This window comes from Acanthaster planci, linkage group LG06 (genome assembly GCF_054643075.1).
Source record: "Acanthaster planci isolate LZ-2023a linkage group LG06, COTS_SCS, whole genome shotgun sequence".
NCBI classification, from domain to species: Eukaryota; Metazoa; Echinodermata; class Asteroidea; order Valvatida; family Acanthasteridae; genus Acanthaster; species Acanthaster planci.
The window spans coordinates 4,395,924-4,414,663 of NC_141782.1; the positions used below are offsets into that span (position 1 = coordinate 4,395,924).

General features: G+C 40.2%; 1 protein-coding gene across 3 annotated transcripts in view; it reads left to right on the forward strand.

The window, feature by feature from the left end:
• Positions 1 to 18,734, forward strand: part of LOC110988983 (uncharacterized) — a 39,160-nt gene extending 20,426 nt beyond the window's left edge. For all 3 annotated transcript variants that reach the window (XM_087138186.1, XM_087138187.1, XM_087138189.1), the window contains exons 11-17: positions 76 to 193; positions 2,851 to 2,979; positions 4,359 to 4,431; positions 4,918 to 5,059; positions 12,344 to 12,484; positions 13,272 to 13,435; positions 18,319 to 18,734. In XM_087138186.1, the coding sequence (XP_086994312.1) occupies positions 76 to 193; positions 2,851 to 2,979; positions 4,359 to 4,431; positions 4,918 to 5,059; positions 12,344 to 12,484; positions 13,272 to 13,435; positions 18,319 to 18,493 (942 nt within the window). In that variant the 3' untranslated portion in view covers positions 18,494 to 18,734. The remainder of the gene's footprint in view (positions 1 to 75; positions 194 to 2,850; positions 2,980 to 4,358; positions 4,432 to 4,917; positions 5,060 to 12,343; positions 12,485 to 13,271; positions 13,436 to 18,318) is intronic.
• The last annotated feature ends 6 nt before the right edge of the window (positions 18,735 to 18,740 follow it).

Here is an 18,740-nt window from a genome sequence, read left to right on the forward strand (position 1 = left end):
GTTGGGCTGCACCACTGTGGTGTAAGTTGTTTTTTTCAGGCATTTCTTTTTGTTTCCTCTTTTTGATCTCTTCAGGGCATTGAAGTGCTAGATCTTGCAACAGGCAGACCATTAACCAGGCTAAAACTCACATATCACGATGCAGTAACTTATGCAGATGTGGATGGCAATGGCATAGTGGATCAGGTACAAGGTAACCTCACTGCAGCAATAGTGACAAGTTATTATGTATTATAATATAAGACAATATCTTATTGTGACGTCACACTGGTTAAACACTCTTTAACACAATGACCATTTGTTTTCACAATTAACAAACCCTTGCATTGACAGTTTTGATAGGAAATCCAGACTTTTTAAAATGCGATGGTCACTTTTCATTAAGAGTGGGACACTGCAAATTACAATACTCAGGATCATTTGTACAGGGCACTTTTCTTCCCCAAACACTGCTAAGTCAAGGTATTGCCTCCACAGATGCGTCAGACCTTCTATGTGTACAGATCTGTTTAACTCACTGAAATGTGAGGTTTGCGACACATCACCTACTAATACAGGGTGTATGAAAAGTGTAATCCACATATAATTTGGTACGTTAGAATTCTGACACTAAACACTGTAAGTATGATTGTATCTGAAAGGATAGTTCATAACCTTTCCATTGAAGCCCTACTTGGTATTTGCATCTGTGCAATCACGGATAGGTGAGCACTATTGTATTGCAAATCAATAGGTTCAAGACATCCGTTTCCGAATTGGACTGATGCCTGTCTCAGCTGTTTTACACATTCTGACATTGGAAAGCTAAATTTAACTGAAACATTCTTGGGAATAGTTGTATTTCATAGAGGATTACGATTTGCCTTCTCATTTAGTAATACCTTTTACATGTCTATCTTCCCTATCAACACAAATTCCAAAGCAGTGGTACATTTCTTGGAAAGCTTGTCTCATCATTGTTTGATTGTTGCTTAACCACATGCTGCTGGGTACTTTTAACCACTTCCTGCCGGGGACTCCGAAATCGAAGCCGTATGGTTTATAGGTGTGGCTGGGGTCTCCGAACTCCGACAAAGGAAACAGGGCCCTGTAACAAAGACCGTACTCCGAACAAAAGACCAGGCTGCTGGGCATTACCGACATTTTTCACTCTCAAAAGTGGTGATAATCCAGCGTTGTTTTGAAATCGTATACCAGGGTTCGGGGCATTGAGAGTGAGTGGATTACCACCGGGGACAAAAGCGCTCCACCACCGCAGCGATGAGCCACACAGCACCGCTGCACGCTAATCTGGCCCCTGTTGAAAAGAGGTCAGCAGTGCACTGAGCCAGGTTCGTGAACAAAAGACAGTTGTATAACACCGTACAATCTGGGCTCTGTTTACAAGGCTGCAGGCCTGGCTGAAATACTCGGGCGTCAATGAAGGTCACCTGTCAACTTAGAGTAGTGCCTAAAGATTACTTCGTGCGGCTATGAACGACTGTTAAATGGAATGATGAATTTTTGAAGGATTTGAAAACGGAAAAAATGGTAATCATGCCGGCCCAGCATCAGCAACATTGAAAAATGCCCCGGCATGAAGTGGTTAAAAATGCAGTGCACACATACGGACAATTTTCAAGATTTTCAGTTTTCAAAATTCTTCAAAAATTCATCATTTCACTTTATGGACATTTATACCCACATGAAAAGCTGTTTGGTGGCTACTCTAAGCAGACAGGTAACCTTTATTAGCTCTTGAATATTTCAGGAAGGAATGTATCTCTTATGAGTAAAAAGAACCAGGAGTATACTCAACGAGGATACTAGTGGTGGATCCTCATCACACCCCACTGCATCCAGTCACCGTATATAAACAGCTCCATCTTCAGCATCTCATCAGTCTCCTGACGATGGACTGAGCACGCAGTCCAAAATGCTGAGTATACTCCCGGTCCTTTTCAGAACGACACATACTCATGAAAGATAATTCCTTCACATGGTGCTGTCGCAAGCCTTTCCACCTATTGCTGTCTTTCATCATGAATAGCCTGAAATTCCATCAAAAAATGCTGACCTTTGAGACTTCAATTAATCAACTCCGATTAAGTAGAAAGATGGACACGGTCATCATTGTTCCAGATATCAGCCATGACTTCTCTCATTTCATCAGACATTGGGATTTAATTCACCGCTGTTCACTTCAGGAAAAATGAGCCCCCAAAGTTGAACATTACCCAATGGTCCATATTTTGAGGAACTTACCGTTTCCCCAAAGGAAATTATGACAGAGTGTAAGATGAGGTGACCTAAGTGGCCATTCCACTGCACAGTACAGGGCAGTCTCTCTATCTCCACAGAACTCCCTTAGTTGATTCAAGAAATTTACCGTCACTGTGACATTTGTGTTGATAGGGAAGACAGGCACGTTGAAGGTGCTTCTGATTCCTAAGCCCAGGCCATACTTGCTAGCAGTACCTACCTTCCTCAGGAACACAAATCGAATGTTTTAATATAGTATACAAAATGTTACCATTGATAAAACCAAAGAGCTAAATGCTCAAATTCTCCTGAATTTACAGTGACCTTTTGTTCTCCTCAATTTAGTGTTTCGATCTCTTTAGCCACTTGATGCTGGATGATGTGTAAACACATTTTCCTTATTTGTTCCGCGGCGGACTTGTACACTTGTTTAAGAATTCTTTTTTCCTTTCCGCGGCTGACATATTGACACGTCATGCTTTGATTGGACAGAGCGCAATTGCAAGGTTGAAGAATTTGTGGGTAAAGAAAACCTCTCCCAGTGGCTTCTTCAGGTAAGAAAATCAGATGTTAACTGGTTAATGAATGCTTGGTTTTGTTATTCTTCAGCTCATTTTACCGAAGATGAGAACCACAGAGACAACTGTATGGCTGTTGTTAAATCTGGCATACCACCGCAGTCAGTGCTATTTAATGGATCAATATGTATGGGGAATTCATTCATGGATTCATTGTCAGGTACATCCATTTCTGATTTTACTTGAAATGTCTGCCCAGCAGAAAGACATTCAGGCATTATGTGGGCCAGTTTCAGCTCTCTGAATACATCCTGCTTCCAGACATCAGATGAATTTTGTTCAAACTCATAATCACAATGCAGAAAGATTCAGAACTGGTTGGATAAGTGTATCACCACTGCTTGACTTGTTACCTGTCTTGCAGTGGTTTATTACAGTACTATTCTTTCAGTGTATCTTTTTCTGAGAGAAAGCACTGTCAGCATAGGGTAAACCAGTCCCTGCCGGGGAATCTGGATCCAGACACATATGCTTTATATGCATGGCCGGGGTCTCCAAACTCGGACAAAGGCAACAGGGCCTTGTAACGATAGACCATACTCAGAACAAAGACCAGGCTGCTGGGCAATACCGACATTTTTTCACTCTCAAAAGTGGAGATAATCTAGCGTTGTTTTGAAACAGTATACCTCGGTTTGGGGGCATTTAGAGCGAACGGATTACCACCAGGGCAAAAGCACTCCACAATCACAGCGATGAGCCACATAGCACTGCTACATGCTAATCTGGCCCCTGTTGAAAAGAGGTCAGCAGCACACTGTGCCAGGTTCGTGAACAAAAGAAAGTTATTTAACACTGCACAATCTGGGCTCTTTTTACAAAGCTGCATGGCTGGCTGAAATACTCAGGCGTCAATAGATTTTATCTGTCTGGCCAGAGGGGCCACCAGACAGTCCTTCACCTGTTTGTAAGTGTCCAGTAAATGAAGATAGGAACTTTTAAAGAATTTTGAAAACAGAAAAAAATGATAAATATCCCACCCCAGCATCATCAACATTGATAACTGCCCCGGCAGGAAGTGGTTAAATGCCCATCATTCATCAGGATGGAGAGGGTGTTGCTGGTTTTAGGGCTTTGACCAGTCTATATTGCACATGTTAATGTGTGAACTTCCTTCATTATATTCTGAAGCAAATTAGATCTTGACTGCTTTGATCTCGTTATTGGCTTTTTCCAAAATGAGACCTGTCAAGCAGGGGTGAGATTTGTCTGTATTTTGCCAAATTTTTGGAAAAATGTTTTCAGGATTCATGGATTTTTCTATTTGGCATGGCATATGTTTTGGGGAATTTTTCCGTGTCCAAAAGTTTCGGCCCAGGTCAAGTCACATCACACCTTCAGAGAATAATTCTGTGGATGTGCGAGTGTGAGGCATGGATTCAATACTAGGAAGACTGCTCTAAAATAAAAATTTTCATTTCTGTTTGTGCTTTCTTTTGTATTCCATATAAATAGTAGTAGAAAAAAACACCAGTGCTTTGTTAAAAATTGTCGTTTTTGTTATTCACTCTTTTTTTGTGCACTCAATTTTGCCATTAGCTTCATTATTTGGGAGGAAGACGCAAATCAAGGAGAATTTGAGACTAGCTGTTGCTCCACTAACTGTTGAGAGGTGTGTAGGACTACACTGCTGTCATTTGCTTCTCTATTGGCATATATATGTGGCCTAATATTTTTGTTTTAAAGTCTAGTTACTATTCCAACTCCTCTTTGAAGCAGATTCTTTACCCGTCTTACTGTTTTGTTTTCTTTTTTTATGCTCGTTTACATCGTCTACTCCAGTTCTCTGTTTTTGTCTTATAAATGTATGATGGGCTTGTTCAGTGATTAATTACTTTATGGTAACTTGCCGTTTTAACAGGTTGGTGTTTTGGTTTGAAAATAATTCAGCTTCTGGGATAAATTTGTTGTGGAATAATATTGTCATCAAGTGATTAAGTAAGGTTTTATTAATTTAATACATAAGGTGCCTACAAGTTTTGTTTAAAAATTGTTTACTATACTTTTGATGTCAAACATTTTACGAGAAAGATTGAAATCCATTCAGTTGTGAATTGATACGAATAATAAATGACTGGAATAACTGATATGATTGCAGTACTGCCAAGCTGTCTGGAGTTCTCAACCATTTGTTGGGTGGCAATTTGTTGAGAAAGACCCAGCAGGGTTTAGATAGCATCTTCTTGATCAGCAATGGCCGAGTTACAAGCTATGGACCAAAGGGACACTTCAATTGGAAGGTAAGGGCTTAATAGTGGTAGTAATGCAAGTCTGAGGTTTTTTTGTGTTGAGTAATACATACATACTTAATATTGCTCAGGTATGACTGTTGACTCAGTTTACAAATACTGTGACTTATTGTGTCATTCATGCATTGTTTTGTTTCGTTGTGGCCGGAGGAAGTATGAATGAAAAATGGTCAGAGGTAAATACAACTCGGAATATGTACATTTGTAAGGACTCGGCATTGGCCCCTTTTGGTACACCTGCCATACATGTTTGTTCAACAGTGCTGTACTTACACCAAAAGATTAATTATACTTCCAGCAGATTGGACAATATTCAAAATGTTGGAGTTAGTTTGAAGTTAAACAAATAATAGTCATCAAGAAGCTCTTGGAAAGAGTCCCAGTTTCAGTACAAGGCACTGAAAACATAGAACACATTGAGAACCACAGACATGGAAAATGGAGGGACACCAGTGGTCCTGGTTGTGGCAATTTTGCAGATGCACAAAACATGGATATCTGTAAGTTCATACCAAGTTCAATTAAAACCCATGATTGTATGGCTTTATAGATCTGAAGGAAGGTTAGAATCCCAGTGTGTCATGATCAGAAAGTGAGAAATGCACAGCTGGTCACAAATTACTAGCTGGTTTCACTGCAAACTGATGCTGGTACTCCTCTCTGCAACACTTTAGATTATTCTCACACACACATTTATTGCTGGGGCCAGGGGTATCTGGTTAGGAGGTCATTGTCTTCTGCAGGTAGTGCCATCTGAGATGGTCCCAGCTTTAGCCCAGAGATGCAAAGTGACTTTAGTGCATGGGATTCCAAGGTTTGCCCATAACTTTTTTTGCACTTGCTAGCCGAACCAGCAGTGATGGCTTTACCAGTTCGCCAGTATTCCCACTAGTCCACGTCTTCCCCCCAATTTTAACATTCTTTTTAGGCATTAGTGTTTTCTGCTCCAACGTCATGCATAACAGTTTGCATTCGGTGCTAACTGGTGTTTAATTGTTGGTAAGTAATCATAAATGGCCATGGGAATTATGAATTTCCAGAACATTCATGAGTATAACTCTACTCAAGCAAATTAAACAAAGTAGTTACCTGCTGAAATTGGTTTGTTTTATTCGCAATCCAAGAGACAGAAAAAAAAACCATATCATTATGAATAGTTTATGTACATGTACGTTTTATGCAGTATGCACATGTACACGCACATGCATATGTACATGTACATGTACGCCCGGCAAAATGCACATTCAGTACATGTTCGTTCTAGACTGTGTCCAGTACCCATGGGGTGCGTTCCACCAAATGGTTGTATTTCTGCATGTGAGCTCATTAATATTTTGTGATCCCACGGGGTGTTTGCAATGAGGCATGCTATAATCAGGAGGGATCAGAAAAATATTTCTATAAACCCTGAATTTGGGACTGATGATTTCCAGTTTGGGGCATTTGGATCTGAGTGCATAGTTTTACTACTGTTGTGGAGGTATTTTAGGGGAAAGGCGAATAAAAAATTTTTCATGGCTAACCCCCATAAAATTGAAATGAAAAGTGATCTTCTGGCCACAATCTTGAATTTTCAGTGAAAAATGGAGGCCAACCTCTTCCCAAGAGTCAACAGGTAGTGCTATTTCGGTCTGATTTTGCAATGTTTTCGGTGGGCGCATATTTGGTGTCGTGCAACCCGTAGCTCGCGAACCAAAACGAGATCACAACCCTGACATCGCTGGTGTCACAACTACCAATGACCAATCAGAAAAATCAGTATTGCATATTCATGGTAACGTATACACACACACCGTACACACTCGGCACGTCATATGCGTGGGATGCATATTCATGACTTCCGTGTACCTCTACGATGCAGTGCATGAAAGCATGTGCTGATTTAGATCTTGTATGCAGAACCAACGTCAAGCCATAGCGTTGTCGAGACGTACCTGCCACACGCAGTAGTACAGTAAACGGTCCATAGTTAAGTGTGATTGCGCCGCAAAGGCATTGATGATTTACTGCCGCCACATTCTTAGACTTCAGCATTACTTCTGCTGGGCTGGTGCCAGGGACCAACCTATTCTTGGTTGCAAAAGGTTCTAGTTTATTTGGTTCAAGGAGCTACATGTAGAGGGAATGCATCACATTCAACTATTTCGCCGCTGGTTTCAGAATATTGTTTTACTAGACCGCCAGACTACCGAGACGAGAGCTTTCGCTAGACTGCCGCTGTTTTACTTGAATTTGGATAGCGGAACAGAATTAAGGTTGAACCCTGGATTTACAGCAAGACTACTTTGGGCAAGGTTCCCCTCAAATCACTTGTAAACTATACATTAATTATCTTTTACCTATCTTATTTCATGCCTATCCCACAGTTCTTTTTGAAGAAAAGCTCTCGTTTGAAAACGAAGTTGAATTATGTTGATAAAAGGTATGGATGGATGCTTGACATAAGCAGTGCCATTATTCTTTGCATACGTTGTCCAGCTAAATCACACTGATATTTGATCTTCAGTTAATGTCTCGTACTTCACAGCATCACCAGTCAGGGAGGAAGCTCAGCTGAATTAGTCATCGGACAGATGTGTTGTTACCAGAACAAGTACCATCAATGTTTGAGCTCATATTTTGTTTTTCGTGTTTACATAGATATACATTCCCCCCCCCCCAAAAAAAATTAGAAATAAACATCTAATGTTCAGATAATACCTTCCAATTCCTATCATTTTATTCTGTGATGATAATATAGTGTGTTTGGTGTGGATGGTATTGGAATATCTGGCTCTCTGACCAAGAAACAGCAAGAGAGCAAAGGTTACTATGGTTTTACTGCACATGTAAAAGGTTTCAAGATGGGATCAACAACGTTTTCCAATGTACTTTTTATTTTATTTTTTTGCACACTCACAAAAGGAAAATGTGAATAAAAAATATGGAAATAAATGAAAAAAAATTAAAAAGAAAACACCTCTAGCCTGGATACCACCCCCTGCTTCGGTACCCCCAAACCTTTTGAAAAATGAAAGAACAATTACAGTAATAAGGAAAGGATGGTATCTTGTATTTGTCATTATTGGTACATCAGTAACAGTGTAATGCATTTATACCTATGTGTCTGTCTGTCTGTCTGCAACAATTGGATATACAAAGAATCATGGACCCCCTCCATTGTGCAAATAAATCCTGGACCACTCTTTTACCTGACAAAAGACTTCATTAACCTGAGGTTCATTTGCAATGTTTGGTGAAATTTATTTGGTTAATTCAACATATGGCTCTGTCAGTGCCGACCGTGACTCCAGGTGTCTTTGGATGTGACTTTCAATATTAAGTCTGGTTATGAGAATGTGAACCTGCCTGATGTCAACTGTCCTGATATTGGAGCAAACCAGATCAAATAGATCTTATTTGATCATAGATTGTTATCACAACTGATACACAACATGCCAAGATAAGGGAAGGTCTTTTCATGTACAGGTACATCTGAATGGATGTAGTGGATATACCAGCAAAGAAATGGTATTATATGCCTTGAATTCAGGTACATGCACGTATGTACTGTATATGGTATGACATATGTGCATGCCTACGAGTACTTCCAGAAATAAGGGGTTCATTTTATTTGTGTCCCTGTTACATCTGACATAATTTTGTAAGTTGAGAACACATTTTCTAATTAGAGTGATGAATTAATGAAAATTACCTGCCAAAAAAGTAAATTTTGAAATCAATTCCGGTGATATTTCCATGTCAAATAACAAAGGTCAGATATAACAGGGACACGAAAATGTCACACTTTTGTACCCTTTATTTCTGAAATTACCCACACGCATGTCTTTGTGAGTTTCTGACAATGGCAAGCACAGTATACATGTACATCGTAATAAACTGTTGAGTGCATGTAATTTTATGAAGTTCATCAGCTCCCCAAATGTTCAGTGCATGTACATGTACAAGCTGCAATGAAAACCCAGAAACAACATGTCGCAAAAATAGTCAGGGCAATAGGTTTGTGATTGTTTCACAGAATTATCAAGCTCTGTGAGTACATGTTTGGGAAATATTTTTTCAAAAGCCAAATTTTTTTTCTGTGCAAAATAGGTTGAAAATAATGCAGTTTGGAATCCCTGGCTGATGTTTGGTTAAACAAGCATTCCTTGTGACAGGCCTCCATCCAAGTCGGGTTTACTTGGTAGTCAGTCGTGTGCCGTACAGTGCTGGCATTCCATACATTACACATGGTTTACCATGTGGAACATTTTGATTCTTGGTGGGATGAATGGAAATGGAATGAATGTTCCAGACAATGGGCTTGTCAATGTCGTGCCGAATAGGAAAAAAATAAAGAGAGTCTCACATCAGTTACTGCACATGTAATAGTGCATACAAATCTAGGTCAAAATAAGCAATTTATTTAGATGGTTGTGAAATGATGCTATCACAGTATTTAAAATACCTGCACAATGGGCATAGAGGCAAACTGCAGACAATTTCTGTTGATCAGACCGCCATTAACCACTTGCTGCCGGATGGTATAAAAAATGCAGTGCACATAATCGGGACTTTTCAAAGATTGTCAGTTTTTAAAATTCCCTTTGTCTGATTTTGGAGACCCTGGCTACGCGTATAAACACACGATGCCCAAAACCGGCCTCCCCGGCAGGAAGTGGTTAAAGTAGCCCTTATCCACCAGAACCCCAAAGTCTCAATCCAAAACCGGCAGCACTGCATTTGCAGTATTCTCCAAAATGCTTCAATGTGTTGATTGCTCATACTTGGCCCGTAAATAAAAGAATTTCTCTCACGAAGAAAAGACTGCATAACTGCAACAGGCTTGTTTTCTGTACCACGATCACCTTTTACTTTGGTTGGACAGGTTTGAATTTCTTCAACAGCTTCCACATTATGCCCTGCAATAATCGTAGGATCACTGGTGGATGAACTCACTTTGCACCAAATTAGCTTCCTAGAGAATCCATGTATGTATCCGCTGACACACACAAGCCATAAGGCTTAAGTTTATCATAAGAATCCAAGTGCCACAAAAATTGGGCCCCTTTGAGCAGTATTTTCTCCTAAGTTGTTTTCTCTTCCTCTGCTCACGTCCACCTGGGTCTAACTTTGAATGCAGCAAAGCAATGTGTAATCTTGAGATCTCGAATCCAGCCAATAAACTCGACCGATGCATCCATCTTTATCCTTGAAATCCGAACTGCTGTGTCTGCTCCAGTAAGGAAAGAGCAACATCACAATCGATGACTTGTTCTTTCTCTCTGTAATAGAGCCTGAAAGTAAAAGCTCACGCAGTGAACTTTAGGAACCCTCGCGCGGTCCTCCTGTGGGGATTTTACGTTTTCCTATCACTTTCAATAATTTTTGGAAGAATAATTCCCAACTCAAACCACCGCATGAAACACTCATTTTGGAATTTTACCCTTGTCTTCCTCAAGTAATATTTTGGAAAAGTCACGTGGAGATCGGTGAAAACAAATTTTCATAAGGACCTTTCACTTCCGGCGATATCATGCCTAGGTCTCCATGTTCATGCACGTTTATTTTTACTACCTGTGCTTACGTGAAAACGAGATTGTACAATGTTGCAAAGATTTACCTATTTGTAGTCGATGGGTTCCAGATTCCTTTGAGCTGACATCATGCAGTTGTTGTCAGCAAAAGTAAGATAGAAGATTAGAATCTTTCGTAATTGAAGGAGAATGTTGCTTTCAGTTTATTACTTATAAATTATAAGACTATGTAAAATATTTTGATCTGTTTTTTATTTCGGTTTTTACCAATGGGCTACCATAAAATTTGAAACCGGAAATGTTCATCTGAGACTGTCTCATTGCACTGTTCTTCATGTATTTTAGATTTTCGGAAGTTATGGGTCAAGTTTTGGCAGGAAATTTCTCTTTTAGATCAGGTCATTTTTCAGTTTCTTTAAATTGATATACTTAGCAAATATTTTTCAAAGCCCTTTTCCGAGTTGAATTTTTGAAGAAGAAACTGAACGAAAAAATATGACAAATTCTAAAATCTTTGCACGTTATTTTTCCTATCCAAGGGTTCAGGAAGCGTGCCATCAGGGGTCAAATTCAGGCTCTATAGACCAAATGTCGTTTTTGGGTCCTTAAACTTACGATGATACCATGATTTGCTGCCAAAAACCCCAATATGTGATCATAACTCAAACTAAGAGAGAAGGAGAAGCTCATGAGTTTGCGTAATGTCATGTTTAGCTTTCCTTGAGTACTGTTTTACTGGAAATCACCTGCATTGCTCACTCAAATGTCCGTAGAACTATTGCATTAGTTTGCAAGGTATTGCATTATTTCGCAAAACTAGAGCAGTATTTTGCAAAACTAGTGCATTATTTTGCAAAACTATTGCATTATTTCGCAAAATTATTGCATTATTTTGCAAAACTATTGCATTATTTTGCAAAGCTATTGCATTATTTTGCAATACCATTGCATTATTTTGCAAATCTATTGCATTATTTCGCAAATTGTTGCGTCATTTTGCAATATTGTGTTATTTAACAATCAAAAATATTTTTTGTGGAGTTAAAATTGGCATTAACAGGCTTCCATAGAACTAAGACCATGTAAGGGGCCAAAATATATATAGGTGTCAAACAGGTGGTGAAGACAAATCTAAAAAGATTTTAAAAGTGGAAGTGATTTCTCTAGCTTGAACATTAATAAATTGCAATTATAATTGATATAAGTTTGTTTTGCAGTCTGTTTTCCACAGCATATTTATCATGTGATTTGAAATTGTTTAAAAGAAATTCATGGAGTACTGGTTACCATACCTTTAGCTACATATATATGTTAACCTCTCTGAACATGAATCATCTAGCCATTTTTCAGAAATTATGTTTCAGTTTGCATTAGAAAGCAAGTTTAAGTCTCTGTTTTGATGTATCACACATTTTGGCTTCCTGATGAAATTGACAGAGTTCCCTTTGATTTCAACGATGTAAGATTCTTTTGAAGACCTGTCACTCAAAAGTGGCTCTAGTGACTTGTGACTCATTTTTACAGGGCGGATCACATATGGTAGTTCACAGAGTGCATGTGTAACAGTCTTGGCATCCTTCCAAACTTCCAGCATATCACAATATGCTGGGATGGTAGCCACCATAGCCAAAATTAATTGAGGTACAGCTACCCGCCTGAAGTCTGACTACAGTTTCATGAAACCTGACCCCTGGACTAGTTTGAAAATGCCCAATTTTATTGTGTTTTGCCCACGCCTTTATATTCTTGCCTCTTACAGGTTGACACCAGAGCTAAATGGAATGATGTCCTGACGGTGTTCAAAAGCATACACTACTTTCCCCAGGAGACACTTGACAGATACCACAATTCATTTCAGCCAAGCTTGCAAGCAATGGCATTGAAAGTCTATGGTAAAATGGTAAGCCACAAGACATCTCTACTGTATGAGTGATGTTTTTTTAAATAGTGCATATGGTGAAGATTCAGAGATTGCGATAATTCATTTCCAAGTACAAAATTATATAATTATAAGCATACAGTGCTTATTAATATAGGTTGGGTAAGGGCAAAACCGTTATATATAATTAACATCTCCCCAATGCAAAAAATACAACTTGAAAATAGTTCGCGGTACCCGCTGCTTCATTTGACTCGGACCGGCCAGCCGACCCCAGCAAGCTCGGTGGTCGAGTGGTTAAGACATCTGCACTAGTAAGCAGGAGGTCGTGGGTTCGAGTCCCACCCGAGTAAGCTTGTGAGGTTTTTTTCGCAAGCTCTCGGACAAGCACTGAGCATACAGTGCTTATTAATATACGTTGGGTACGTGCAAACCGTTATATATAATTAAGATCTCCCCAACGCAAAAAAACTACATCTAGAAAATAGTTCGCGGTACCAGCTACTTCATTTGACTCGGACCAGCCAGCCGACCCCGGCAAGCTCGGTGGTCGAGTGGTTAAGACATCTGCACTAGTAAGCAGGAGGTCGTGGTTTCGAGTCCCACCCGAGTAAGCTGGTGAGGGTTTTTTTTTGCTAGGTTTCGGACAGCTCTGAGCATACATTGCTTATTAATTTACGTTGGGTTATATATAATTAACATCTCCCCAACGCAAAAAAAAAAAATACATCTTGAAAATAAGTTTTGAAAGACAATTTATGCTTTGTCCAGTTTATTTCTGGTTTATTGTTGTATTGATTGCAAATAGGATGCAGCAGTGCTTGTTGGTTGGGATTACCTGGTCATTGTCTCACTCGAAGATGGTCATGTGATCGCTGATCATTCCCTACCTTGCCAGCCAACAGCATCAACAGTGATTGGGGACTTCAATTCAGATGGTTACAATGACATCATTATACAGTGCTCCACAGGGTTAGTTAAAAACCATATTTGCATTTTCACAATATAGATGCTCTCTGTAGCAAGATTCACATTCCCTCTCATACATGTTCATTGTGCACAGACAGTGTGTCTGTATAGTCCGTATATTAATGTTACCCCCACTGGATGTGTTGATTTTACTTAGTATCATCATTGACACCATTTTTCCTCTTCCCTGCAACTGATTTTTGAGCACTGCTCTTGTAGAAGCTGACCCCATGGACACACTGCAACTGAATTACCACAACTTTATCACTGCTGTCTGCTTTTTAAGTAAACATCAACCCTGCCCTGATATCATCCAATACCAAGTGGTCTGTTGGTACCCCCCCAGAAGCTCTTGGGAGTCTTCAGTACACCCTTCACACCTATGCCCTGCACGGGTCAGCCTTCATCACTGCCTCAGGTCTTACATAGTGATGTAATGGTAGCTGGTTTGGTGCATACATCCAAAGCTTGAGGTCTCACACAGTAAATAAATAAAGTAATGGAGCGTTGACTTTTTCATTTGTAAGAGCTTCTGTGATATTTTTATGAAGTATGTTTCGATGAGATTTGAAGCTTTTCATGGTGGAGGTTGCAAGTAAACTAGATAGGTTTGTGGTAGCACCATGGATGCATCTCTTTTTGAGTATGTGGGGATTCCGAAAAGAACGAAGAGGCTCCGGTGAGCCACCTCAAGTCAGACGGATGGATGTTAGCAACTGTAGTGTTCATTCTATCATTCTCCATTGAACTCATCTCTGTGCATCCATTCCAGCATTGCACAGATCATATTGTCATACTTTTGATGGGAGCTTGAGTAGCAATAAAACATACGTGTACTTTGCTGTCCATATCATAGGTTACATAGGGCTGTAACTCTCTGTCTCCAACCCACCCAGTCTCCCGCGATGGTCATGTCTTCATTCCACCTTTTCCACCCTCACATGTGTTTGTGCACTTTTTTGACTGTTGTTCTCATCGCCAATGACCTTATTGGCTGCTGGGGTTCCCAGTGTCGTCATGTAGTGTCTGGCTGGCTGTCTGTTGCCACAGCTTCACTATTCATAATTAGACTTCTTGGTGCAATAGCGCCCGTGCCTCGAGAAGTTGCGGCTTCTGTAACCAGTTGTTTCCTGGGGGCAGGTGATTGGCACCCAACTCCCGCCCAGTCCCCCAACCAGGAAGGCCAGTGGTTTTCTGTCAGTGTTTTCTTTCCCCTCAGACTATCGAATGCAGTGGCACCCATGCTCATGAGCTCTATCTGCCAGGGTTTAAAAATTAGAGTTTTCCGTCTCCTTGCCTGCTCAGAATGAATGCTTAACCTCCTCAGATATGCGTAACTACCATAGGATCCATCTTGGGACTATTTAACCCCTAGGTAGGGTTGTAGTTGACATGGCACCAGGGTGTGTCCACACACTAGTAGGCTTGCACACCATGTCTCAGGGTCCCACTGCTTTGAGATTCCCTTCAGTTCAGCCTGAGGTTGCAAGATACCCAGTTACCATGTATCACTCTGAGGAGGCACTATAGGAGTCTTGGTGGTGGACAGGCTATGTACAGCCAACTCTTGTTATAACAACATTGGATACAATGAAATTACAGTTACTACGAACACAATCTTATGGTCCTGGCCAGATGTGCATATTCCTGTAGGGAGAATAACTGAAATTGCATTGAATGAAATTCCTGTTACATTGAAAGGTTTTTTGAGAGTCTGTTACGTAAAAAATCATTCTTTGCGACCCGTTTGTAACAAACATTTACAAAACCTATAACACAGCCTAAATAAAAATAGAACTAATCTTCAACGTATGGATCTTTCATGTTGTTTGTTTTATCTTGCTGAGTCCAAATCTTAAGGCGCATGTGGCCAGCCTTTTGGACCTCGCACGCACTGTCGCTATTCGGCTGGTGTGGATAAGCTACGTCAGTGTCACACGGTATGCTGCACACCCTGTTGGATGAATTCCAGTCATCAACACGGTGCATGCGTCCGCATCAGTTGAAATGAGTGGGCCTATACGATAATGCATGTGCGCGCGCGATCAGGCTTATAACAGCACTTTCATGTCTGTTCACATGTCGATGAAAGTCTAAAACTCCATTCATAGTTGAGTCATTAATAATTATAAGTTTAAAAGAGTTATGTCTTAAAACAAGGGAGGATTAACGTGTGGATATCGTACTTTTTGTTGACGAAAATCATCATGCTCGGAAACGGCCCCCATATTGGATCCAACCATTATTGTCTAGGGGTGATTTTGAATTTCCAAAGTTTTCCTGTTAAAAAACTTTCCTTACATAAAATTCAACTTCACACTGTTCCAATGTATTTTCTACTTTACGCCTAACATTCAGGTTTCTATAATTTCAGTTCACTGTGCTTTTGGTGAAAGAATGTCAGTATATTTTTAGCTGCTTTTAAGTTTATCCGTTCATTAATGGAGACTCCCACAACATCTGCAAATACTACACATAAGAAACTTGGCGCCTTTTAAAGGATGTAATGTGCGAAGTGAAATTGACTCTATAACGATTCTCGGCTGATCATCATAAGAAGAGAACAAAATTTTTGTTTTCTTGAAAACTACAGCATTCTGAGTGGAAAGATTTTACAGCCTGATTGAGACTGTTGTGCATTTTTTTCAAGTGACATATTTCAGGATTATACGGTATTCCGATTTTGGGACTTTACCAATGGTGTACACCACCTTTAATGTAAATACTTGTAATGGTCGAATTACCTCGACATGACATGAACAGCTAACCGCTGATACTTTCTTGTTGAGATCTGGAGTATTGATGACAACATCGTGTTGGCGGGACAAGACTTCTGCAGTATATGTTGAACAGAATCTCTGTCATCATCTCCCTCAGAAGAGCGAGTTATGTCAAGTGCAACTGACTGATTCACTTATCCTTGATTAATGAAGTGACCAGTCGCAGTGCTGTGTGGATAAAATGAAAAGGGGGAGCCACTGGCTCCTGGCGCCACGTCAATTTTTGTACATACTGTACACAGATTTTCAAAAAAACACAAGTTACATGTATAAAATCTGACGAAACACACAATTATTATTCCGTCAGTTATCCGCAGGGCAGACAGGCTTTGGATTTGTGCTTGTGGAATAAATAAAAAATGGTAACCAATTATATGGAAAAAACAGCTGAAAGAAAAGACCTGGTACCGGACTGGACCAAGGGAAGCTTGAAAGCTTTTGGTCTCAAACTTACAGTAGATTTGGGACTGAAACAAGTTTATTACACTGGAGTTGTGGTGTGCATAGACTGCTAGTGCATCTAATGAATATGTGAAATGTCTCACCTCCCAGCCCCACAGACTCTCTATACAGCATTTGACCACAAACCAATCGACTTGGGGACCTAGTATCTGTATGTGCGTGTATGTACCTACATGTACGCTACGTTGCAGTTAACGTGGGCTCATGTTGTGTACATAGTGAGACAGAGGGGAAACCGATCATAGTGATCATAGAGACACATCACTCGGTGCACATTCATGACATTGAAGAAAACTGGGCTGCGATCGTTCGTGAAATGTGACTAACAAGATGGGCGACTAACAGGTACAAATGATGATTGCCATTGGCGATAAGAATTAAACATTTGGTCGCATATCATCAGCATTTTTAGGTGAAAATGTGACTGTTTTGGTTGCACCGTACAGCGTGGACCCGTAATAGCAAGGAAGCCTTCCTGGCTCCTCAAAGTCCAACAGTTTATTGTCAAGGAAACATGATTGGCTGATGAGAGGTGATTGCTGTTCTCATTGCTGTCTTGTATGTTGGCTCCAAGAAGTTGAGATACTGATATTTAACAAAGCCTTGTCCCTCATCAAATCGAAACCGAAGACAGTCATCATTGATTATTTGTGCCAGAAGTTCAGAAATTCTTTCAGTACATAGCAGACAGTCCTCACAGTGCAGGAAATCTGTAGGGTAGACTGAGAAGACCCAGAGCCATAAGGCACTGCTTAAGTTGAAGCTGGGTGTTTGACATGGTGTATGCAGAATGAGGTAACAGCTACTTGCAGCTTTTGAATGTAATTATAAACAATACCAAAAATTAGTAGACTGTTTTATTACCTTGTCCTGCATTTGTTACTTCGGGTTTCACCCTCAAAAGATTACAGGGCATCAAGAAATTTATGGGTACCCTTGTCAGGGATTGAACACCCTTCTGTTGGAGAAAGCAGGGCTTAACAATTAGACAAAAGCAGCAAGTCCATCACAAGACTGGACTTTTTGGCTAAATAACTTGTACAATAGATATCCATGTGGCAAGTTGCTTTATGCCTTCAATTCTTGAAGGTTCAACTGAGTACCTTACAAATGCCTTTCAACCAAGCCGGCCCAGCTTTGTGTTCATCCCACATTTTCCTTTTGGAAAGTTTTGTGTGTGGAATATCTAAGCTTTGTGGCATGAGAAGTTAAGTAATTGACTTATCAATTGGTTAACCGAATGAGTGTTTTTCCTCCATTTTTGAGTTTGAAAGATAAAATTCTATACCAGATAGTTTGAGTATTCCATGCTTTATGTTATAAATTAGTTGCTAGGCAAGATGTGTGATTTGCTTAAGAATAACTCAGGACCTTGGCAAGAGGTTACACCTTGGCAAGAGGTTACACCTTGGCAAGAGGTTACACGTTGGCAAGAGGTTACACCTTGGCAAGAGGTTACACCTTGGCAAGAGGTTACACCTTGGCAAGAGGTTACACCTTGGCAAGAGGTTACACCTTGGCAAGAGGTTACACCTTGGCAAGAGGTTACACCTTGGCAAGAGGTTACATGTCACTAATTAAAGTCTCGGTCCATGTGGTTTCAGTATTTCATTAGTTTCCTGTTCTTACTCTTACATTTTTTAGGCTGCTTGGTTTTCGTTTGGAGCTTTACAACGCCTACTGGTCAACAGCCCTGATTGGTCTGTGCATAATGGTCATTGTCCTGGGACTGACAGCTCTGTGCTCATCCAATTATGACTTCTTTCAAGATGAAGCTGAGCATGCCCAGTACGTTGATGACAACTATCAAGCTAGGTGACTAACAATGGAGGATGCAGCCACAGCTGTTTGGCACCTCATGTATCGTCACTTCAACAGATGCTGCTCTTTTTTCTGTGCAATGATGGTAGCACTTGCTGTGTATGTTGCTGCAGTAGTATATTATCTCATGGTGATGTATGATCGTATGTTACCACATTAAGTTGACAAGGGGTTTGAACGGAAACTATAGGGAAGGCATTTCAACTTCATGAGTGGGCTTACGGAAGCACAAAACATGTAAAGGG